Source organism: Taurulus bubalis (genome assembly GCF_910589615.1).
Source record: "Taurulus bubalis genome assembly, chromosome: 2".
Classification (NCBI taxonomy): Eukaryota; Metazoa; Chordata; class Actinopteri; order Perciformes; family Cottidae; genus Taurulus; species Taurulus bubalis.
Window position 1 is genome coordinate 46840034 of NC_136590.1, and position 25771 is coordinate 46865804.

General features: G+C 39.8%; 1 protein-coding gene across 1 annotated transcript in view; it reads left to right on the plus strand.

Annotated features, from left to right (window-relative positions):
• ankfn1a (ankyrin repeat and fibronectin type III domain containing 1a) overlaps positions 1 to 20400 on the plus strand; it is a gene marked incomplete at its 3' end in the record, with an annotated part of 40643 nt that extends 20243 nt beyond the window's left edge. The window contains exons 4-21 of the mRNA XM_079237967.1: positions 3860 to 4054; positions 7418 to 7531; positions 7816 to 7913; positions 8919 to 9009; positions 9587 to 9694; positions 10110 to 10209; positions 10476 to 10608; positions 11199 to 11315; positions 11513 to 11722; positions 11807 to 11973; positions 12628 to 12769; positions 12924 to 13092; positions 14462 to 14628; positions 14765 to 14987; positions 17337 to 17529; positions 17781 to 17993; positions 19833 to 20202; positions 20338 to 20400. Coding sequence (XP_079094093.1) covers positions 3860 to 4054; positions 7418 to 7531; positions 7816 to 7913; positions 8919 to 9009; positions 9587 to 9694; positions 10110 to 10209; positions 10476 to 10608; positions 11199 to 11315; positions 11513 to 11722; positions 11807 to 11973; positions 12628 to 12769; positions 12924 to 13092; positions 14462 to 14628; positions 14765 to 14987; positions 17337 to 17529; positions 17781 to 17993; positions 19833 to 20202; positions 20338 to 20400 — 2873 coding nt within the window. The remainder of the gene's footprint in view (positions 1 to 3859; positions 4055 to 7417; positions 7532 to 7815; positions 7914 to 8918; positions 9010 to 9586; positions 9695 to 10109; positions 10210 to 10475; positions 10609 to 11198; positions 11316 to 11512; positions 11723 to 11806; positions 11974 to 12627; positions 12770 to 12923; positions 13093 to 14461; positions 14629 to 14764; positions 14988 to 17336; positions 17530 to 17780; positions 17994 to 19832; positions 20203 to 20337) is intronic.
• Between the last annotated feature and the right edge of the window lie 5371 nt (positions 20401 to 25771).

The window sequence follows — 25771 nt, forward strand, 5'->3', positions numbered from 1 at the left end:
TGTGTGTGTGTGTGTGTGTGTGTATGCTTGTGTGTGTGTGTGTATGCTTGTGTGTGTGTTTAAAGAGTATTTCTACATGAATTAACGGTATGAATCTTGTTTACAATTTGAAGTTGTAAGAAAATATAATATAGTTTAAAAAGTATTCTTTATGTGGTAGAGGAAGTATTCCAATCAGTTTGAATGTATTTGACTGGACTAAAAGTACATTGAAGTACACGTGTAGGACTAAAAGTACATTGAAGTACACGTGTAAGACTAAAAGTACATTGAAGTACACGTGTAAGACTAAAAGTACATTGAAGTACACGTGTAGGACTAAAAGTACATTGAAGTACACGTGTAGGACTAAAAGTACATTGAAGTACACGTGTAAGACTAAAAGTACATTGAAGTACACGTGTAGGACTAAAAGTACATTAAAGTACACGTGTAGGACTAAAAGTACATTGAAGTACACGCGTAAGACTAAAAGTACATTGAAGTACACGTGTAGGACTAAAAGTACATTGAAGTACACGCGTAAGACTAAAAGTACATTGAAGTACACGTGTAGGACTAAAAGTACATTGAAGTACACGTGTAGGACTAAAAGTACATTGAAGTACACGTGTAGGACTAAAAGTACATTGAAGTACACGTGTAGGACTAAAAGTACATTGAAGTACACGTGTAGGACTAAAAGTACATTGAAGTACACGTGTAGGACTAAAAGTACATTGAAGTACACGTGTAGGACTAAAAGTAGAAAAGCTAAACCGCCGTCAGACGGCAGCTGGCGGCGGTTTGCTCGCCGTGATTGGTCCGTTCTTCCGTGCAGGTGATGTCGTATCTTTATCTTCATCTTTATCTTTATCTTCATCTTTATCTTCATCTTTATATTCATCTTCATCTTTATATTCATCTTCATCTTTATCTTCATCTTTATCTTCATCTTTGTCTTTATCTTCATCTTCATCTTCATCTTTATCTTCATCTTTATATTCATCTTCATCTTTATCTTCATCTTTATCTTTATCTTTATATTCATCTTTATCTTCATCTTTATCTTTATCTTTGTCTTTATCTTCATCTTCATCTTTATCTTCATCTTTATATTCATCTTCATCTTTATCTTCATCTTTATCTTTATCTTTATATTCATCTTTATCTTCATCTTTATCTTTATCTTCATCTTTATATTCATCTTCATCTTTATCTTCATCTTTATATTCATCTTTATCTTCATCTTCATCTTTATTTTCATCTTTATATTCATCTTCATCTTTGTCTTTATCTTTATATTCATCTTTATCTTCATCTTTATATTCATCTTCATCTTTGTCTTTATCTTTATATTCATCTTTATCTTCATCTTTATCTTCATCTTTATATTCATCTTCATCTTTATCTTCATCTTTATCTTTATATTCATCTTCATCTTTGTCTTTATCTTCATCTTTATATTCATCTTCATCTTTGTCTTTATCTTCATCTTTATATTCATCTTCATCTTTATCTTTATATTCATCTTTATCTTTATCTTTATCTTTATCTTCATCTTTATATTCATCTTCATCTTTATCTTCATCTTTATCTTTATCTTCATCTTTATCTTTATCTTTATATTCATCTTTATCTTTATATTCATCTTCATCTTTATCTTCATCTTTATATTCGTCTTCATCTTCATCTTTATCTTCATCTTCATCTTTATCTTTATCTTTATATTCATCTTCATCTTTATCTTCATCTTTATATTCATCTTCATCTTTGTCTTCATCTTTATCTTTATATTCATCTTCATCTTTATCTTCATCTTCATCTTTATCTTTATCTTTATATTCATCTTTATCTTTATATTCATCTTCATCTTTATCTTCATCTTTATATTCATCTTCATCTTTGTCTTTATCTTCATCTTTATATTCATCTTTATCTTTATATTCATCTTTATATTCATCTTCATCTTTATCTTCATCTTCATCTTTATCTTCATCTTTATATTCATCTTTATCTTTATCTTCATCTTTATATTCATCTTTATCTTTATCTTCATCTTTATCTTTATCTTCATCTTTATATTCATCTTTATCTTTATCTTCATCTTTATCTTTATATTCATCTTTATCTTTATATTCATCTTCATCTTCATCTTTATATTCATCTTTATCTTTATCTTCATCTTTATATTCATCTTCATCTTCATCTTTATATTCATCTTTATCTTCATCTTTATATTCATCTTTATATTCATCTTTATCTTTATCTTTATATTCATCTTCATCTTTATATTCATCTTCATCTTTATCTTTATATTCATCTTTATATTCATCTTTATCTTCATCTTTATCTTTATCTTTATCTTCATCTTTATCTTTATCTTCATCTTTATATTCATCTTTATCTTTATCTTCATCTTTATCTTTATCTTTATATTCATCTTTATCTTTATATTCATCTTCATCTTTATCTTTATCTTCATCTTTATATTCATCTTTATCTTTATCTTCATCTTTATCTTCATCTTTATATTCATCTTTATCTTTATCTTCATCTTTATATTCATCTTCATCTTCATCTTTATATTCATCTTTATCTTCATCTTTATATTCATCTTTATATTCATCTTTATCTTTATCTTTATATTCATCTTTATCTTTATATTCATCTTCATCTTTATATTCATCTTCATCTTTATCTTTATATTCATCTTTATATTCATCTTTATCTTCATCTTTATATTCGTCTTCATCTTCATCTTTATCTTTATATTCATCTTTATCTTCATCTTTATATTCGTCTTCATCTTCATCTTTATCTTTATATTCGTCTTCATCTTCATCTTTATCTTTATATTCATCTTCATCTTCATCTTTATCTTCATCTTCATCTTTATATTCATCTTTATCTTCATCTTAATCTTCATCTTTATATTCATCTTTATCTTCATCTTTATATTCATCTTTATCTTCATCTTTATATTCATCTTTATCTTCATCTTTTTATTCATCTTTATCTTCATCTTTATCTTTATCTTTATCTTCATCTTTATCTTCATCTTTATATTCATCTTTATATTCATCTTCATCTTTATCTTCATCTTTATCTTCATCTTTATCTTCATCTTTATATTCATCTTTATCTTCATCTTTATCTTTATCTTTATCTTCATCTTTATATTCATCTTTATATTCATCTTCATCTTTATCTTCATCTTTATCTTCATCTTTATATTCGTCTTCATCTTTATCTTTATCTTCGTCTTTATCTTCATCTTCATCTTTATATTCATCTTCATCTTTATATTCATCTTTATCTTTATATTCATCTTTATCTTCATCTTTATATTCATCTTTATCTTTATATTCATCTTCATCTTCATCTTTATCTTTATATTCATCTTCATCTTTATCTTCATCTTTATCTTCATCTTTATCTTCATCTTCATCTTTATCTTCATCTTTATCTTCATCTTTATATTCATCTTCATCTTCATTTTTATATTCATCTTTATCTTCATCTTTATATTCATCTTCATCTTCATATTCATCTTTATCTTCATCTTCATCTTTATCTTCATCTTCATCCTGATCTCTTCCTCACTCCTCTCAGCTAGCTCTTTCTCTGAGCAGGAGGCGCTAAGGAGGCGAGGAGGCGCTAAGGAGGCGCTAAGGAGGCCCTAAGGAGGCGAGGAGGCGCTCTCCATCAGAAATAAATATTATTTATTTTAAAAGTTTAAAAAAAAATGTAAAAGTCCCACGAGCCGTACCGAGTATAAAAAAGGTGTTTGATAACCATGAGTCTCACTGCAGCTGTGTGTGTGTGTGTGTGTGTGTGTGTGTATGTGTGTGTGTGTGTGTGTGTGTGTGTCCCCTAGTCGTGAGCGTGGACAGTCGGGAGGCCCACCTCTGCTCTCTGGTGTCGGAGGCCGAGCAGCGAGCCGCGGACCTCGCCGCCCAGGCGCAGCGGGACGGGCTCTCGCTGGAGGCCGTCCAGAAGGACAAGCAGCTGAGGGCCTGGGAGTGGAGGAGCAAGCTGTACCGCCGCATGACCACGGGCTTCCAGCACGCACGTGAGTGTGTGTGAGAGTTGACATCTACATGCATTTGTTTATTTGTTTGTCAACCACAAAGATGCAAAACAAGATGCAAAACAACTACAAAGAGACAAAACAAGATGCAAAACAACCACAAAGATGCAAAACAAGATGCAAAACATCCACAAAGAGACAAAACAAGTTGCAAAACAGCCACAAAGAGACAAAACAAGATGCAAAACAACCACAAAGAGACAAAACAAGTTGCAAAACAGCCACAAAGAGACAAAACAAGATGCAAAACAACCACAAAGAGACAAAACAAGTTGCAAAACAACCACAAAGAGACAAAACAAGTTGCAAAACAAGTTGCAAAACAACCACAAAGAGACAAAACAAGATGCAAAACAGCCACAAAGAGACAAAACAAGATGCAAAACAAGATGCAAAACAACTACAAAGATGCAAAGCAACCACAAAGAGACAAAACAAGATGCAAAACAGCCACAAAGATGCAAAACAAGATGAAAAACAACCACAAAGATGCAAAACAAGATGCAAAATAACCACAAAGATGCAAAACAGCCACAAAGAGACAAAACAAGATGCAAAACAACCACAAAGAGACAAAACAAGTTGCAAAACAGCCACAAAGAGACAAAACAAGATGCAAAACAACCACAAAGAGACAAAACAAGTTGCAAAACAACCACAAAGAGACAAAACAAGTTCCAAAACAAGTTGCAAAACAACCACAAAGAGACAAAACAAGATGCAAAACAGCCACAAAGAGACAAAACAAGATGCAAAACAAGATGCAAAACAACTACAAAGATGCAAAACAACCACAAAGAGACAAAACAAGATGCAAAACAGCCACAAAGATGCAAAACAAGATGAAAAACAACCACAAAGATGCAAAACAAGATGCAAAATAACCACAAAGATGCAAAACAGCCACAAAGAGACAAAACAAGATGCAAAACAACCACAAAGAGACAAAACATGTTGCAAAACAGCCACAAAGAGACAAAACAAGTTGCAAAACAACCACAAAGAGACAAAACAAGATGCAAAACAAGATGCAAAACAACTACAAAGATGCAAAACAACCACAAAGAGACAAAACAAGATGCAAAACAGCCACAAAGATGCAAAACAAGATGAAAAACAACCACAAAGATGCAAAACAAGATGCAAAATAACCACAAAGATGCAAAACAGCCACAAAGAGACAAAACAAGATGCAAAACAACCACAAAGAGACAAAACAAGTTGCAAAACAGCCACAAAGAGACAAAACAAGATGCAAAACAACCACAAAGAGACAAAACAAGTTGCAAAACAACCACAAAGAGACAAAACAAGTTGCAAAACAAGTTGCAAAACAACCACAAAGAGACAAAACAAGATGCAAAACAGCCACAAAGAGACAAAACAAGATGCAAAACAAGATGCAAAACAACAACAAAGATGCAAAACAACCACAAAGAGACAAAACAAGATGCAAAACAGCCACAAAGATGCAAAACAAGATGAAAAACAACCACAAAGATGCAAAACAAGATGCAAAATAACCACAAAGATGCAAAACAGCCACAAAGAGACAAAACAAGATGCAAAACAACCACAAAGAGACAAAACATGTTGCAAAACAGCCACAAAGAGGCAAAACAACCACAAAGAGACAAAACAAGATGCAAAACAAGATGCAAAACAACTACAAAGATGCAAAACAACCACAAAGAGACAAAACAAGATGCAAAACAGCCACAAAGATGCAAAACAAGATGAAAAACAACCACAAAGATGCAAAACAAGATGCAAAATAACCACAAAGATGCAAAACAGCCACAAAGAGACAAAACAAGATGCAAAACAACCACAAAGAGACAAAACATGTTGCAAAACAGCCACAAAGAGACAAAACAAGTTGCAAAACAACCACAAAGAGACAAAACAAGATGCAAAACAGCCACAAAGAGACAAAACAAGTTGCAAAACAACCACAAAGAGACAAAACAAGTTGCAAAACAGCAACAAAGAGACAAAACAAGATGCAAAACAACCACAAAGAGACAAAACAAGTTGCAAAACAACCACAAAGAGACAAAACAAGTTGCAAAACAGCCACAAAGAGACAAAACAAGATGCAAAACAACCACAAAGAGACAAAACAAGTTGCAAAACAACCACAAAGAGACAAAACAAGTTGCAAAACAACCACAAAGAGACAAAACAAGATGCAAAACAGCCACAAAGAGACAAAACAAAATGCAAAACAAGATGCAAAACAACTACAAAGATGCAAAACAACCACAAAGAGACAAAACAAGATGCAAAACAGCCACAAAGAGACAAAACAAGATGCAAAACAAGATGCAAAACAACTACAAAGATGCAAAACAACCACAAAGAGACAAAACAAGATGCAAAACAGCCACAAAGATGCAAAACAAGATGAAAAACAACCACAAAGATGCAAAACAAGATGCAAAATAACCACAAAGATGCAAAACAGCCACAAAGAGACAAAACAAGATGCAAAATAACCACAAAGAGACAAACCAACATGCAAAACAACCACAAAGAGACAAAATAAATTGCAAAACAACCACAAAGATGCAAAACAAAATGCAAAACAACCACAAAGAGACAAAACAAGATGTAAAACAACAACAAAGATGCAAAACAAATGCAAAACAACCACAAAGAGACAAAACAAGATGCAAAACAACCACAAAGAGACAAAACAAGATGCAAAACAGCTACAAAGAGACAAAACAAGATGCAAATCAACCACAAAGAGACAAAACAAGTTGCAAAACAACCACAAAGAGACAAAACAAGATGCAAAACAGCCACAAAGAGACAAAACAAGTTGCAAAACAACCACAAAGAGACAAAACAAGATACAAAACAACCACAAAGATGCAAAACAACCACAAAGAGACAAAACAAAATGCAAAACAACCACAAAGAGACAAACAAGATGTAAAACAACCACAAAGATGCAAAACAAATGCAAAACAACCACAAAGAGACAAAACAAGATGCAAAACAACCACAAAGAGACAAAACAAGATGCAAAACAGCCACAAAGAGACAAAACAAGATGCAAAACAACCACAAAGAGACAAAACAAGTTGCAAAACAACCACAAAGAGACAAAACAAGTTGCAAAACAACCACAAAGAGACAAAACAAGATGCAAAACAGCCACAAAGAGACAAAGCAAGTTGCAAAACAACCACAAAGAGACAAAACAAGATGCAAAACAACCACAAAGATGGAAAACAAGATGCAAAACAACCACAAAGAGATATTGGTTGATCATATCTGCTGATCAATAGACTTAATGTTCTATAAACGAGTTACGCCTCTCCTGCCCCTGCTCAGGTGCCCCGGAGGCCCCGTCTATGGTTCGTCTGAGCGTGAGCAGTAGCAGCACCCTGACCGTCAGCTTCCAGGAGCCGCAGTGTCTCAACTCCACCGTGGTGACCAAGTACAGAGGTACACACACACACACACACACACACACACACACACACACACACATACACACACAAACCCAGCGCTGGCAGTAAACGGTCTTTTCATTAAAAATCAATAGTTCCTCCTGAGACGAGGAAATCACCGTTAACCTTCTAGCTGCTCGTCTCTAATCGTCTGTTTCTGTCTGTTTTTGCCTGTGTGTGTGTGTGTGTGTGTGCGTGTGTGTGCGTGTGTGTGCGTGTGTGTGCGTGTGTGTGCGTGTGTGTGTGTATGTGTGTGTGTGTGTGCGTGTGTGTGTGTAGTGGAGTGGAGCTGCCTGAAGGATTTCTCTGTGTGCGCTGGAGAGATCGTGTTGGATAATCTGCAGACACTCAAGAGCACCATCAGCAGCCTCACCACGGTAACATCCTCTTCCTCCTCTTCCTCCTCCTCTTCCTCCTACTCCTCTTCCTCCTCCTCCTCCTCCTCCTCCTCCAAGCTGACAGGCTCATGCAGACATGTTTGGGTGTCTCTTCTCTCGATGTCGTTGTGTGTCTGTTGTGTGTGTCCTCCACGGTGCATCACCGTCTGACACTGTGGAGCATCAAGCGGCTCAGATGCTCCACAGAAAACATTCTGAGAAAAACACGAGAACGAGACCGACTGATGAGCTCCAGATCCACAGCACGGGTCACAACCAGCAAGAGACACACAAAGAGACACACAACGACTACAAAGAGACACACAATGACTACAAAGAGACACACAACTACAAAGAGACAAACAATGACTGCAAAGAGACAAACAATGACTACAGAGAGACACACAATGACTACAAAGAGACAAACAATGACTACAAAGAGACACACAATGACTACAAAGAGACACACAACTACAAAGAGACAAACAATGACTGCAAAGAGACAAACAATGACTACAAAGAGACAAACAATGACTGCAAAGAGACACACAATGACTACAAAGAGACACACAATGACACCTGACCCCAGGTGTCTGACACCAGGTGTCTGACACCAGGTGATGACCCAGGTGTCTGACACCAGGTGTCTGACTCCAGGTGATGACCCTGGTTATGACACCAGGTGTCTGACCCCAGGTGATGACCCTGGTTATGACACCAGGTGTCTGACCCCAGGTGATGACCCTGGTTATGACACCAGGTGTCTGACCCCAGGTGTCTGACCCCAGGTGTCTGACCCCAGGTGTCTGACCCCAGGTGTCTGACTCCAGGTGTCTGACCCCAGGTGTCTGACTCCAGGTGTCTGACCCCAGGTGTCTGACCCCAGGTGTCTGACCCCAGGTGTCTGACTCCAGGTGTCTGACCCCAGGTGTCTGACCCCAGGTGTCTGACCCCAGGTGTCTGACCCCAGGTGTGTTCATGTGCTGCCGTGTGTTTCTCCTTCAGGGTCGACTGTACTTCGTCCGGGTGTCGGCCTACAACATGAAGGGCTGGGGTCCTCCTGCCTCCTCCCTCCCTCCGTCTGCAGCTCCGTCCAGTGAGTTCCATCCTCCTCTCACTCTGATCGTCCCTCATCAATACTGCTGATTATTGATCTCTTAACCGTCAACGGTTCACTTGCACCAACAAGCGTAATGACATTTAGCCCCTTGCGGTTCGTCCTCTTTTGTCCTCTCGCATCACCTGGTGTCCTCTCATGGTTCATCCTCTCACGGTTCATCCTCTGACGGTTCGTCCTCTCACGGTTCATGCTCTGACAGTTCATCCTCTCACGGTTCGTCCTCTCACGGTTCATCCTCTCACAGTTCATCCTCTCACGGTTCATCCTCTCACAGTTCGTCCTCTCACAGTTCATCCTCTCACAGTTCGTCCTCTCACAGTTCATCCTCTCACAGTTCGTCCTCTCACAGTTCATCCTCTCACAGTTCGTCCTCTCACAGTTCATCCTCTCACAGTTCGTCCTCTGACAGTTCATCCTCTCACGGTTCATCCTCTGACAGTTCATCCTCTCACGGTTCATCCTCTCACAGTTCGTCCTCTGACAGTTCATCCTCTCACAGTTCATCCTCTCACGGTTCATCCTCTCACGGTTCATCCTCTGGTCTTTTGTTCAGATTGGAGGGAGAGCAGCGGTCGGGAGCCCAGGAGGCGGGGCCACATCGAAGCCATGGAGCGTCTACTGCAGCAGGTCCGAGCCACACACACACACTACTGCTGCGGAGGTGAGTGCTGTTCAGAGAACCTGAACAGGTAGAGAACAGAGTACCTGAACAGGGTGACACAGAGACACACACACACACACACACACAGACACACACACACACACAGTGACCTTTGTCAACACTGATTTTTTACAAAAGAAGATAAATGTTATTGATGAAAATCAATGAATCTCTTCCTTCCTTCCTCCTCTTTCTCCTCCTCCTCCTCCTCCTCCTCCTCTTCCTCATCTTCTTCCTCTTTCTCCTCCTCCTCCTCTTCCTCATCTTCTTCCTCTTTCTCCTCCTCCTCCTCCTTTTTCTCCTGCTCCTCTATTTTCTCTTCCTCCTCTTCCTCCTCTTCTTCCTCTTTCTCCTCCTCCTCCTCTTCTTCCTGCTCCTCCTCTTCTTCCTCTTCCTCCTCCTCTTCCTCCTGCAGACTCCTCAAAGCTCCAGAACCCGAGCAGGAAGCAGTCCGTCTCCAGAGGTCTGAAGCATCTCTTCAACTCCTCCAACAAGTTTGTGAAAACTCTGAAAAGGTTTGTTTAATATTATTATGACTATATTATTACTATTACTATATTATTATTATTATTATTACTATATTATTATTACTATATTATTATTATTATTGTTATTATTATTATTATTATTATAATAATAACAATAATAATAGTTATGAAGATGTTGAAATCTATTCATGTGTTTTCATGACGAGTGTTTTTTCTTCTTCTCTTCCTCCTCCTCCTCCTCCTCCTCCTCCTCCTCCTCCTCCTCCTGGTCTTAACATGGACCCGGTCTCTAGAGGGATCTACCTGGCCGCGGTCTTCCACCACCAGGACAGCCTTCTGGTGACGGCCGAGGACCAGATCCCCATCGTGGAGGTGGACGACTCCTACAGCAGCTCCCTGATGCAGGACTTCCTGTGGTTCACCAAGGTGAGGCCATTACCCAGCATGCAAAGCAAGTCAATAAAAAGTTACAAATAGTAATTCATAGTCTGTTTTTAAGTAAAGGAGGAGACGCACTTAAAAACAGAATATGAATTATTATTTTTAACTTTTTATTGACAAACAATGTGACTTTAAAACAAACCTCTTTGTTGACTGACGGTAAGAGCAACATTGTTGCAGCTTGTGTCTGTCAAAGAGAGCAACATTGTTGCAGCGTGTGTCTGTCAATGAGAGCAACATTGTTGCAGCGTGTGTCTGTCAATGAGAGCAACATTGTTGCAGCGTGTGTCTGTCAATGAGAGCAACATTGTTGCAGCGTGTGTCTGTCAATGAGAGCAACATTGTTGCAGCGTGTGTCTGTCAATGAGAGCAACATTGTTGCAGCGTGTGTCTGTCAATGAGAGCAACATTGTTGCAGCGTGTGTCTGTCAATGAGAGCAACATTGTTGCAGCGTGTGTCTGTCAATGAGAGCAACATTGTTGCAGCGTGTGTCTGTCAAAGAGAGCAACATTGTTGCAGCGTGTGTCTGTCAAAGAGAGCAACATTGTTGCAGCGTGTGTCTGTCTCCCCTCAGCTGTCCTGCATGTGGGAGGACGTCCGCTGGCTGAAGCAGAGCATGTCCGTGTCCTCGTCCTCGTCCTCCACGCTGCAGGCTCGACACAAGATGCTGAGCGCCGCCAGCCAGATGCAGGTCAACATTTATTTTTTTCAAAAGATCATTACATTTGAATAATTCCGTATGCTCCCCATCATGACTAAGCGATTATAACGTTTTACTAAAACGTTATAATCGTCAAAAAATACAAAAAATATATACAAATATCAACGTCAATTTGAATAGCTTGTGTGTGTGTGTGTGTGTGTGTGTGTGTGTGTGTGTGTGTACAGAACCTCCTGGGGACCCACAACCTGGGCCGGGTCCACTACGAGCCCATCAAGGACCGGCACGGCAATGTGCTGCTGGTGACGGTGCGCGACGTGGAGAGCCCGTCGCTCAGTGGGAAGTGGCTGCAGGTGAGCAAGCTGCAGAGCCAGAGGAAGTCTCTGAGCACACCTGAGGAGCCCTACGCGCTGGACGTGCTGGTTATCACCATGCAGGTGAGCGGCCACTGACGCTAGCTTAGCTCGGTGCTCAGTGGCGCCCGCCGCTTATAACTCTAAACTCCCCCCCTCCTCCTCCAGGACATCTTGGCGTACCAGAGGCGCAGTGGTCTCCGGCTGTCTCCGGGCCTCTACCTGGGCTACCTGAAGCTCAGCAGCTCTGTGGACCAGATCCGGGTCCTGGTCTCCCAGCGGACCCCCAACCTGCTGTGTCACAGCCGCGTCCGGGACAACGGCAACGTGTCCAGGTGTGAGTCATGATTTATGATCTGTGAGGGCAACGTTACATATCGATTTTAGAGACGAAATATTCTCACTTCCACATTAATATATATATATATATATATATCTCTATATATATATATATATATATATATGCATTTCACTCACCAGATACCCGTATCCCTCTGTGCGAAAGACGTCATCAGTAAATCCACCAGCAAGTCCGTTTCTCAGGCTTTAGCCTGAGCTTCTAGCTTCTTCTTCTTCTCTTTCTTCTTTTGTTGACAGAAGTCACGCTGCCCCACTGACCAATCACAGTGCATGTTAATGGTCACGCTGGGCCACTGACCAATCATATACATCCACGCCATTTCTCAGGCGATGAACGTCAAAGAATACGCCCAGCTTGTCAAACTAAAGATCTGATTTATTGAAGTCCATGACAATCAACCACAGCGTCCTCTCTGTGAACTTTAATCTGCTAAGGCTTGAACTGCTTTGCTGACAAAGAGACACAGAGGTGAAATGTGATTGGATGAAACTATCTTTAAAACCAGCTGCACTGAAAGCAGTGCTGCAGGCTGAAGGCAGAGCAACAGAGGAAGACATGAGCTGTGCAATGAGAAAATAAGATTATAGGGAAAAATAATTATAATACATGTAGTGCATTTGTTGTTCAGGGAGGAGTGGGACTGGATCCAGACCCTTTCGGCTGCAGGCGACCAGGGTGAGGAGGCGGAAAGCCACGCCCCTTTACTGTACTACGAGCTGCAGACGTCAATCAAGTCCCTGCTGAAGCACCTGAACCTACCTCTGCCTCAGGTAAAGACACCATCTAGTATTCTGAAATGATGACATAAAGATATTCTATATGTATATATATATTTTGTGTGTGTGTGTGTGTGTGTGTGTGTGTGTGTGTGTGTGTGTGTGTGTGTGTGTGTGTGTGTGTGTGTGTGTGTGTGTGTGTGCGCAGGCCCGTCTCTTCCGTCTCTACACTCATGAGGTGGTGGAACTTGGTCACAACGTCTCCTTCCTGCTGCTGCTGCCGGCGGCCGACGACGTTTGCTCCGCCCCCGGACAGTCCAACCCGTACACCTCCCTTTCAGGCTTCCTGCACCTCCCTCTGCAGATGTTTGAGCTGGGTAACGACACACACACACACACACACACAAACACACACACACACACACACACACACACACACACACACAAACAAGAATTTGTCAATAACACCCACACTGCACAATACTCCCTCCACTCTGACCTCCTCACCAGCTGCTTCTCACTGAGAAAACCTCTGAACATGGGATCACATTTATGTCACTTTTACCAAAAGTCACAGATTCGTCATCCAGATTGTCACGGGTTGTCCATATTATGACCTCCAGATTATGACCTGCTACAGGCCATTTCTCACTGATTCCACTCCAAATGATCATCAATTATCACCCAGATTTTAATTGATAATCCCCCAGGTTATAATCCATTATCCTCCAGATTATCATCCATTATCATCCATTATCATCCATTATCATCCATTATCCTCCAGATTATCATCCATTATTATTAACCATTATCATCCAGATTATCATCCATTATTATTAACCACTATCATCCAGATTATCATCCATTATCATCCATTATCCTCCAGATTATCATCCATTATCATCCATTATTATTAACCATCATCGTCCAGATTATCATCCATTATTATTAACCGTTATCGTCCAGATTATCATCCATTATCATCCATTATCATCCATTATCCTCCAGATTATCATCCATTATTATTAACCATTATCGTCCAGATTATCATCCATTATCATCCAGATTATCATCCATTATCCTCCAGATTATCATCCATTATTATTAACCATTATCATCCAGATTATCATCCATTATTATTAACCACTATCATCCAGATTATCATCCATTATCATCCATTATCCTCCAGATTATCATCCATTATCATCCATTATTATTAACCATCATCGTCCAGATTATCATCCATTATTATTAACCGTTATCGTCCAGATTATCATCCATTATCATCCATTATCATCCATTATCCTCCAGATTATCATCCATTATTATTAACCATTATTGTCCAGATTATCATCCATTATCATCCAGATTATCATCCATTATCCTCCAGATTATCATCCATTATCCTCCAGATTATCATCCATTATCCTCCAGATTATCATCCAGATTATCCTCCATTATCCTCCATATTATCATCCATTATCCTCCAGATTATCATCCATTATCCTCCAGATTATCATCCATTATCATCCATTATCCTCCAGATTATCATCCATTATCCTCCATATTATCATCCATTATCCTCCAGATTATCATCCATTATCCTCCAGATTATCATCCATTATCATCCATTATCCTCCAGATTATCATCCATTATCCTCCAGATTATCATCCATTATCATCCAGATTATCCTCCATTATCCTCCAGATTATCATCCAGATTATTAACCTTTATTCCTTCGTCAGTTCACTTCTGCACGTACAAAGAGAAGTTCATCAGTCTGTACTGCCGCCTGTCCTCCGTCCTGGACCTGGACGCCCTCATTACCCAGCAGGCATTGCGAGAAGCCATCACAGACGGAGAGGTGGCCACGGCTAAACAGAGACACCAGTTGATCCTGGACTACATCCAGGTGAGTCAGACAGGTGAACCCTGTGTGTGTGTGTGTGTGTGTGTGTGTGTGTGTGTGTGTGTGTGTGTGTGTGTGTGTGTGTGTGTGTGTGTGTGTGTGTTGAACTGGAACAGTAAGGTCTCCTCTCTGCCTGCAGCAGCTGGACGAGGTGCGGCGTGACCTGCGCTGGCTCACCGACGCGCTGCAGCACGCGCGCTACAAGCAGCCGCGCGGCGGCGCGCCCGTCACCCGGCTGCTGGCCGGTGCCGCGGCGGAGAGCGACCCCGACCCGGCCAAGACCGACTCCACCTCCTCCACTGCGGACTACCTGCCCACGCCCTCGCCCTCGCCAGAGCGCCGCCGGAGGAAAGCCGCCAGCGGTCAGTCGCCGCTCAGGAGCCCGGCTTTAAACACATTTTAACATTTAAGCATTTTAAACACATTTTAAACATTTAATCATTTTAAACACATTTTAACAATTTAACATTTTAACATTTTAGCATTTTAAACATTTAATCATTTTAAACACATTTTAACATTTTAACATTTTAAACATTTTAACATTTTAAACATTTAATCATTTTAAACACATTTTAACATTTTAAACATTTTAAACACATTTTAACATTTTACATTTTACATTTTAAACATTTTAACATTTTAACATTTTAACATTTAATCATTTTAAACATTTAAACACTTTAACATTTTAAACATTTTAATATTTTAAACATTTTAACATTTAAACACTTTACCATTTTAAACATTTTAACATTTTAAACAGTTAAACACTTTAACATTTAAACATTTAAACATTTAAACATTTTAAACATTTTAACATTTTACAATTAAACATTTAAACATTTAAACATTTTCAACATTTCAACATTTTACATTTTAAACATTTTAACATTTAAACACTTTAACATTTTAAACATTTTAACAAGTTAACATTTAAACATTTAAACACTTTAACACTTTAACATTTTAAACATTTTAACATTTTAACATTTTAACATTTTAACATTTAAACATTTTAACATTTAAACATTTAAACATTTTAAACATTTTAAACACATTTAAACATTTTAAACACATTTAAACATTTTAACATTTAAACATTTTAACATTTTAAACACATTTTAACATTTTAACATTTAAACACTTTAACATTTTAACATTGTAACATTTAAACATTTATACATTTTAACATTTTAAACATTTTAAAAACATTTTAACATTTTAAACACATTTAAACATTTAAACACATTTAAACATTTTAAACACATTTAAACATTTTAACATTTAAACACATTTTAACATTTAAACATTTTAACATTTAAACACATTTTAATATTTAAACACTTTAACATTTTAACATTTTAACATTTAAACACATTTTAATATTTAAACACTTTAACATTTAAACATTTTAACATTTTAAACATTTTAACTTTTAAACACATTTTAACATTTAAACATTTTAACATTTTAAACACATTTAAACATTTAAACATTTTAAACACATTTAAACATTTAAACATTTTAAACTTTTTAAACACATTTAAACATTTTAAACATTTTAACATTTAAACATTTAAACATTTTAAACACATTTAAACATTTAAACATTTTAAACACATTTAAACATTTAAACATTTTAAACATTTTAAACACATTTAAACATTTAAACATTTTAAACACATTTAAACATTTAAACATTTTAAACATTTTAAACACATTTTAACATTTTAAACACATTTAAACATTTAAACATTTTAAACATTTTAAACACATTTAAACATTTAAACATTTTAAACATTTTAAACACATTTAAACATTTAAACATTTTAACATTTTAAACACATTTAAACATTTAAACATTTTAAACATTTTAAACACATTTTAACATTTTAAACACATTTAAACATTTAAACATTTTAAACATTTTAAACACATTTAAACATTTAAACATTTTAAACACATTTAAACATTTAAACATTTTAAACATTTTAAACACATTTAAACATTTAAACATTTTAAACACATTTAAACATTTAAACATTTTAAACATTTTAAACACATTTTAACATTTTAAACACATTTAAACATTTAAACATTTTAAACACATTTAAACATTTAAACATTTTAAACACATTTAAACATTTAAACATTTTAACATTTTAAACACATTTAAACATTTAAACATTTAAACATTTTAAACATTTTAAACACATTTAAACATTTAAATATTTTAAACACATTTAAACATTTAAACACATTTTAAACATTTCAACATTTTAAACATTTAATAATTTCAATATGAACACATTTGAAACATATTTTAAATATCTAAACAGCATTTAAATGTGTAACACATGAACACATGAACACATTTCAACATGAACACATGAACACATTTCAACATGAACACATTTAAACATGAACACATGAACATATTTCAACATTAACACATTTCAACATGAACACATTTAAACATGAACACATGAACATATTTCAACATTAACACATTTCAACATGAACACATTTAAACATGAACACATGAACACATTTCAACATGAACACATTTAAACATGAACACATGAACATATTTCAACATTAACACATTTCAACATGAACACATTTAAACATGAACACATGAACATATTTCAACATTAACACATTTCAACATGAACACATGAACACATTAACGGGGGTTGTCTCCTCAGACTCGATGCTCTTCTCTGATGACGACGGGTCCTCGGAGGTCTTCCTGCCCACCGACAGCGACTACGACTCCAGCGACGCGCTGAGCCCCCGAGAGATGGACCTGCTCTACTCGCCGCCTCAGGATCTTTCCCAGCAGGCATTGCACTCGCTGGGCGGCAGCGCCCCGGACGTGCTGCAGATCCATGAGCTCAGGTCAGTTTGTAACAATTCGCCCTCTGCCTTAAACTGAGGGAGAAAAGCACAACGCTAAATTAAGAAGGTCATGGGCGGATCTGTTGTCAATACCGGTAACTCGGACTACCTAACCCATGAAAACAAAACACTCAGAAACAAACAGGCGGTTGAGCGTCTCAGTGTTATTAACAAACAAAATTCAGTGCCACAAGGCAAGACATATGACAAACCATTAACCCCTCCCCCAAAACACAACTTAATCCCAACAGTCCCAAAGTCACCCGGAGTCCCAGAGGACGCGTCCAGCGGCGCAAGAAACCCCCCCAAAGTTGGTATACTCCGCTCCGCGTCGGGCGGAGACGTGACGAGCGCGCCTCGCCGCGTCCACCTGCCCCGCGCTACCTTGTGGCGTGCTTCCGGCAGCTGGGCTTTGTGCTTTGGCTGTCGGCGCAGTCCTCTGCTCTCACATCCACCTCCGCTGGGTCTGGAAACTCGCGCAGGGCAGCCGCCGTAATCCCGTCCAGGAGCACCAGAGTCCGTGCGCCGAAATCCGCTCGGGAAGACCAAAAAAAAATCCCCGCGTCACTTCCCCCCGGTCACCTTAGATACCCATGTCACAATAAAAGTAATAACAACAACAAATAATAAACGGCCTCGGTTAAACCCGTGTCCTTATTCAGGCCGGCGATAATATCATCGGTACAGCAATAACGTGTAAAAGAAAAAGAACGACCGAGGTGCTTCTTTTAGCAATGCTGTAACCCAGGCGGACGATCTTTACAAGTTCAGGGGAGAGGAGAGGTCTCTACTGGTTAAACTGGTCTCTACTGGTTAAACTGGTCTTTATACTGGTTAAACTGGTCTCTACTGGTTAAACTGGTCTCTACTGGTTAAACTGGTCTCTCTACTGGTTAAACTGGTCTTTATACTGGTTAAACTGGTCTCTACTGGTTAAACTGGTCTTTATACTGGTTAAACTGGTCTCTACTGGTTAAACTGGTCTCTACTGGTTAAACTGGTCTCTCTACTGGTTAAACTGGTCTTTATACTGGTTAAACTGGTCTTTATACTGGTTAAACTGGTCTTTATACTGGTTAAACTGGTCTCTACTGGTTAAACTGGTCTCTCTACTGGTTAAACTGGTCTCTACTGGTTAAACTGGTCTCTACTGGTTAAACTGGTCTTTATACTGGTTAAACTGGTCTCTACTGGTTAAACTGGTCTCTACTGGTTAAACTGGTCTTTATACTGGTTAAACTGGTCTCTACTGGTTAAACTGGTCTCTACTGGTTAAACTGGTCTCTACTGGTTAAACTGGTCTTTATACTGGTTAAACTGGTCTCTACTGGTTAAACTGGTCTCTACTGGTTAAACTGGTCTCTCTACTGGTTAAACTGGTCTTTATACTGGTTAAACTGGTCTTTATACTGGTTAAACTGGTCTCTACTGGTTAAACTGGTCTCTCTACTGGTTAAACTGGTCTCTACTGGTTAAACTGGTCTCTCTACTGGTTAAACTGGTCTTTATACTGGTTAAACTGGTCTCTACTGGTTAAACTGGTCTCTCTACTGGTTAAACTGGTCTTTATACTGGTTAAACTGGTCTCTACTGGTTAAACTGGTCTCTCTACTGGTTAAACTGGTCTTTATACTGGTTAAACTGGTCTCTACTGGTTAAACTGGTCTCTCTACTGGTTAAACTGGTCTCTACTGGTTAAACTGGTCTCTCTACTGGTTAAACTGGTCTCTACTGGTTAAACTGGTCTCTCTACTGGTTAAACTGGTCTTTATACTGGTTAAACTGGTCTCTACTGGTTAAACTGGTCTCTCTACTGGTTAAACTGGTCTCTACTGGTTAAACTGGTCTCGCTACTGGTTAAACTGGTCTCTATTGGTTAAACTGGTCTCTCTACTGGTTAAACTGGTCTCTACTGGTTAAACTGGTCTTTATACTGGTTAAATTGGTCTCTACTGGTTAAACTGGTCTCTACTGGTTAAACTGGTCTCTACTGGTTGAACTGGTCTCTTTACTGGTTAAACTGGTCTCTACTGGTTGAACTGGTCTCTCTACTGGTTGAACTGGTCTCTCTACTGGTTAAACTGGTCTCTACTGGTTGAACTGGTCTCTCTACTGGTTGAACTGGTCCTTTACTGGTTAAACTGGTCTCTACTGGTTAAACTGGTCTCTCTACTGGTTAAACTGGTCTCTACTGGTTAAACTGGTCTCTACTGGTTAAACTGTTCTCTCTACTGGTTAAACTGGTCTCTACTGGTTGAACTGGTCTCTCTACTGGTTAAACTGGTTTCTACTGTGTCTCTCAGGTACAGCGTCTGTCCTCCCACAGACCTCCCCCTCTCCCCCACGTCCCCGGCTCTGTCCGGCACCACCAGGACCCTGGAGGGCCTCTCTCTGTCCAGGGGCCCCCAGGACGGCCTGGCCCTCGCCGATCCCCCCGCCAAACGCAAGCTGCTCTCCAGGAGCCACCAGGGCCAGTACTTCAGCGGGCCCCAGCGCTGGCTCCGGGGCCACAGCGGGGAGGGCCACACGGGGCCCTTGTCTGAGGGGGTATACACCAAGCAGCCGGACCCGCCGCCGCCCGCCACCGCCACCTTCGTCAGCCACGCCTCCTGCGTCCTGGAGAGCCGCAAGGGCCGCCAGCGGGGGCCACGGCCCCACGTCCGCAGGATCTTTGTGGAGCCCTGCAAGGACCACGAGAGGAGGAGCTGGGAGGAGGAGGAGGAGGAGGGGGAGAAAGAGGGGGAGGAAGATGGGGAGGAGGAGGAGGAGGAGGAGCGGGAGGGGCCAGAGGGAGGTGTGGCCACGCAGGACATCGACTCAGACGACCAAACCAACGCCCAGGTGTCAGAGATCCTCAGCAGCACGCTGTAGCGACGCCTTCAGGTAATTTAAATATGTAAACATATTATAAACATATTATGAACATTAAAACATTAACATTTTGTATTAAAACTTTGTCTCTGTCTCTTTGTCTCTCTCTCTCTCTGTCTCTCTCTCTCTTTGTCTCTCTGTCTCTCTCTCTCTCTGTCTCTCTCTCTCTTTGTCTCTCTGTCTCTCTCTCTCTCTGTCTCTCTCTCTCTTTGTCTCTCTGTCTCTCTGTCTCTCTGTCTCTTTGTCTCTTTGTCTCTTTGTCTCTCTGTCTCTTTGTCTCTCTGTCTCTCTGTCTCTTTGTCTCTCTGTCTCTTTGTCTCTTTGTCTCTCTGTCTCTTCATCTCTTTGTCTCTTTATCTCTCTGTCTCTTTGTCTCTCTGTCTCTTTGTCTCTTTATCTCTTTGTCTCTCTGTCTCTTTATCTCTCTGTCTCTTTGTCTCTCTGTCTCTTTGTCTCTCTGTCTCTCTGTCTCTCTGTCTCTTTGTCTCTTTGTCTCTCTGTCTCTTTATCTCTCTGTCTCTTTGTCTCTCTGTCTCTTTGTCTCTCTGTCTCTCTGTCTCTCTGTCTCTTTGTCTCTTTGTCTCTCTGTCTCTTTATCTCTTTATCTCTCTGTCTCTCTGTCTCTTTGTCTCTTTGTCTCTTTGTCTCTCTGTCTCTTTGTCTCTCTGTCTCTCTGTCTCTTTGTCTCTCTGTCTCTCTGTCTCTTTGTCTCTCTGTCTCTTTGTCTCTTTGTCTCTTTGTCTCTCTGTCTCTTCATCTCTTTGTCTCTTTATCTCTCTGTCTCTTTGTCTCTCTGTCTCTTTGTCTCTTTATCTCTTTGTCTCTCTGTCTCTTTGTCTCTCTGTCTCTTTGTCTCTCTGTCTCTTTGTCTCTCTGTCTCTTTGTCTCTCTGTCTCTTTGTCTCTCTGTCTCTTTGTCTCTCTGTCTCTTTGTCTCTCTGTCTCTCTGTCTCTTTGTCTCTCTGTCTCTTTGTCTCTTTATCTCTTTGTCTCTCTGTCTCTTTGTCTCTCTGTCTCTTTGTCTCTCTGTCTCTTTGTCTCTCTGTCTCTCTGTCTCTCTGTCTCTTTGTCTCTTTATCTCTTTGTCTCTCTGTCTCTTTATCTCTTTATCTCTTTATCTCTCTGTCTCTTTATCTCTTTATCTCTTTGTCTCTTTATCTCTTTGTCTCTCTGTCTCTTTATCTCTTTGTCTCTCTGTCTCTTTATCTCTTTGTCTCTCTGTCTCTTTATCTCTTTGTCTCTCTGTCTCTTTGTCTCTTTATCTCTTTATCTCTCTGTCTCTTTGTCTCTTTGTCTCTCTGTCTCTTTGTCTCTTTGTCTCTCTGTCTCTCTGTCTCTCTGTCTCTTTGTCTCTTTATCTCTTTGTCTCTCTGTCTCTTTATCTCTTTATCTCTTTATCTCTCTGTCTCTTTATCTCTTTATCTCTTTGTCTCTTTATCTCTTTGTCTCTCTGTCTCTTTATCTCTTTGTCTCTCTGTCTCTTTATCTCTTTGTCTCTCTGTCTCTTTATCTCTTTGTCTCTCTGTCTCTTTGTCTCTTTATCTCTTTATCTCTCTGTCTCTTTATCTCTTTATCTCTTTGTCTCTTTGTCTCTCTGTCTCTCTGTCTCTTTATCTCTCTGTCTCTCTGTCTCTTTGTCTCTTTGTCTCTCTGTCTCTCTGTCTCTTTGTCTCTCTGTCTCTTTGTCTCTCTGTCTCTCTGTTTCTTTGTCTCTCTGTCTCTTCATCTCTTTGTCTCTCTGTCTCTTTGTCTCTCTGTCTCTTTATCTCTTTGTCCCTCTGTCTCTTTATCTCTTTATCTCTTTATCTCTCTGTCTCTTTGTCTCTCTGTCTCTCTGTCTCTCTGTCTCTTTGTCTCTTTATCTCTTTATCTCTCTGTCTCTTTATCTCTTTATCTCTTTGTCTCTTTGTCTCTCTGTCTCTCTGTCTCTTTATCTCTCTGTCTCTCTGTCTCTTTGTCTCTTTGTCTCTCTGTCTCTCTGTCTCTTTGTCTCTCTGTCTCTTTGTCTCTCTGTCTCTCTGTTTCTTTGTCTCTCTGTCTCTTCATCTCTTTGTCTCTCTGTCTCTTTGTCTCTCTGTCTCTTTATCTCTTTGTCTCTCTGTCTCTTTATCTCTTTATCTCTTTATCTCTCTGTCTCTTTGTCTCTCTGTCTCTCTGTCTCTCTGTCTCTTTGTCTCTTTATCTCTTTATCTCTCTGTCTCTTTATCTCTTTGTCTCTTTATCTCTTTGTCTCTCTGTCTCTTTATCTCTTTGTCTCTCTGTCTCTTTGTCTCTCTGTCTCTCTGTTTCTTTGTCTCTCTGTCTCTTCATCTCTTTGTCTCTCTGTCTCTTTGTCTCTCTGTCTCTTTATCTCTTTGTCCCTCTGTCTCTTTATCTCTTTATCTCTTTATCTCTCTGTCTCTTTGTCTCTCTGTCTCTCTGTCTCTCTGTCTCTTTGTCTCTTTATCTCTTTATCTCTCTGTCTCTTTATCTCTTTATCTCTTTGTCTCTTTGTCTCTCTGTCTCTCTGTCTCTTTATCTCTCTGTCTCTCTGTCTCTTTGTCTCTTTGTCTCTCTGTCTCTCTGTCTCTTTGTCTCTCTGTCTCTTTGTCTCTCTGTCTCTCTGTTTCTTTGTCTCTCTGTCTCTTCATCTCTTTGTCTCTCTGTCTCTTTGTCTCTCTGTCTCTTTATCTCTTTGTCTCTCTGTCTCTTTATCTCTTTATCTCTTTATCTCTCTGTCTCTTTGTCTCTCTGTCTCTCTGTCTCTCTGTCTCTTTGTCTCTTTATCTCTTTATCTCTCTGTCTCTTTATCTCTTTGTCTCTTTATCTCTTTGTCTCTCTGTCTCTTTATCTCTTTGTCTCTCTGTCTCTTTGTCTCTTTGTCTCTCTGTCTCTCTGTCTCTCTGTCTCTTTGTCTCTCTGTCTCTTTGTCTCTCTGTCTCTTTGTCTCTCTGTCTCTTTGTCTCTCTGTCTCTTTGTCTCTCTGTCTCTTTGTCTCTCTGTCTCTTTGTCTCTCCTCTCAGACCTCCAGAGATTGTAAACTAAACTAAAGTTGCTGGTTCAACTCCAAGCCTCAGAACCAAGACTGGCCTCGACTGTTACAAGAGAATAACCAATGCAACGAGAAACCAAGCACTTCTTCTCCTCCTCCTCTTCCTCTTCCTCCTCTTGCTCCTCCTCCTCCTCCTCCTCCTCCTCCTCCTCTTTCTCCCACCAGGACCTTTGCACACTGCATGTCTCATGATCAGAGATGTATTTTATTTTCCCGCTCAGTGAAATGTTTCTGTGTTTGTTGGATTCTTCTCAACTTGAAGTGAACGTACAGTTTCGTCTGTTTGTGGTTGAACCGATGACCTTGTGGTTGAACCGATGACCTTGACCTTTGTTGTGGTGCGTTCAAGGACATGATGAATATATAACCGAGACCACCGGAACGCTGAAAGTATTTTTGTAGTCTCGGATTAAAGATGTGAGTTTTTCCCTGAGACGCTGCAGGAGCGCCAGAGCTGTATTTTTGTCGGCATGAAGTATTTGTTGAAGCTGTGGTTAGTTTGTTGGACTGAAGCTCGGAGTCCGGTTTGTGCCTCCTGGTTCAGCATGAGGGGGTCTGGGGTCTGGGCTCCGGGGTCTGGGCTCCGGGGTCTGGGCTCCGGGGTCTGGAGTCTGTGGTCTGGGGCTCTGGGGTCTGGGGTCCAGGGTCTGGGGTCTGGGCTCCGGGGTCTGGGGTCCAGGGTCCGGGGTCTGGGCTCCGGGGTCTGGGCTTCGGGGTTTGGGCTCCGGGCTCCGGGGTCTGGGGGTCTGGGGTCCAGGGTCTATGGTCTGGGGTCTGGGCTCCGAGGTCTGGGGTCTAGGGTCTGGGCTCCGGGCTCCGGGGTCTGGGGTCCAGGGTCTGGGCTCCGGGGTCCAGGGTCTATGGTCTGGGCTCCGGGGTCTGGGGTCCGGGGTCTGGGCTCCGGGGTCTGGGGTCTATGGTCTGGGCTCCGGGGTCCGGGGTCTATGGTCTGGGCTCCGGGGTCCAGGGTCTATGGTCTGGGCTCCGGGGTCTGGGGTCCGGGGTCTGGGCTCCGGGGTCTGGGGTCTATGGTCTGGGCTCCGGGGTCCGGGGTCTATGGTCTGGGCTCCGGGGTCTGGGGTCTATGGTCTGGGCTCCGGGGTCCGGGGTCTATGGTCTGGGGTCACGGCTCACCAGGAGCTTTTGTTCTGAGATATTTGTTGTTGTTAAAACTCATGTTGTCCCCAGAAGGCGATAAAAGCATGAATGGAGTTTAAATTATGAACTGATTTAAAATATAAGACGGATATATTAATATATATGTTGTGTCTCATGTGTTTAACTGAGGTTGTAAAGTTCAATTCATGACTTTATATTTTAACTTAAATGTATTTCTTTATAATTTAACCTACATTTGTAATTTAATATTTTAATTTATGACTTTATATTTTAACTTAAATGTATTTCTTTATATTTTAACCTAAATTCATGACTTTATGTTTTACTTTTTTGTATTTTTTATTTTAAATGTATATGAATTCATAGTCTCAGAGAATATTCTAGTTTTGATTCGATTTTAAGTTTAAATAATGAAATTAAAACACGAACGCTTCCATTTCAAACATGATCTGCCTCTTGTGGCCAAAACAAGTATTACAACAACAAACACCAGAACGCCCCACTTCCTCTTCCCCTGACGTCGTGTTGCCGCTTCTTTCACTTCCTGTCGTGTTTCTTCAGAAGCTGCTGGTCTTTTAAAAGTGTTTTCAATGTTTGCACATAGCAATTATGGAATAAAAGCTAATTGAATATATTGGATGCAGTTGGGCATTAATAACTGTGGCAGCTGATTAATGAGGCTTAAGACGTATGAAGTATTAATTCAGATACAGATACTGCAGGATGTATACTTATACTACTAGTACAACATCTGTACTGCAGTATTCCTCCTCCAGTAGTACTGCAGTTTATTTACGAGAGTTAAAAGAAAAGATTGATTTCAAAACAGTTTTTCTACGTTCCGTTTGAAGATGGAGCCTTGAGACTGTTAGCCTAGCTTAGCATAAAGAGTGAAAGCAGAGGGAAAGTGCAAAGAGTAGAAATACTCTTGATCGTACATTATAGCTTGTTTGTTTCCTCTGTACATAATGTGGTTTTACGGAGGAGACAGAGCTGGCTAGCTGTTTCCCTTTGCTTCCAGTCATTGTGCTAAGCTATGCTAACCGTAACCCACAGTCATGAGATCTCCATCTTCACATCTCATGTTCAGAAAGCTATTCCTTTATTATGAAACCCCAATATTAAAAAACATATGTTCAGGAAATACACACTCTAATGACTAAATATGATGACCTGCTCTACGCTGCCTCTGATTGGCTTAACTTGATATTCTTCCCCTGAC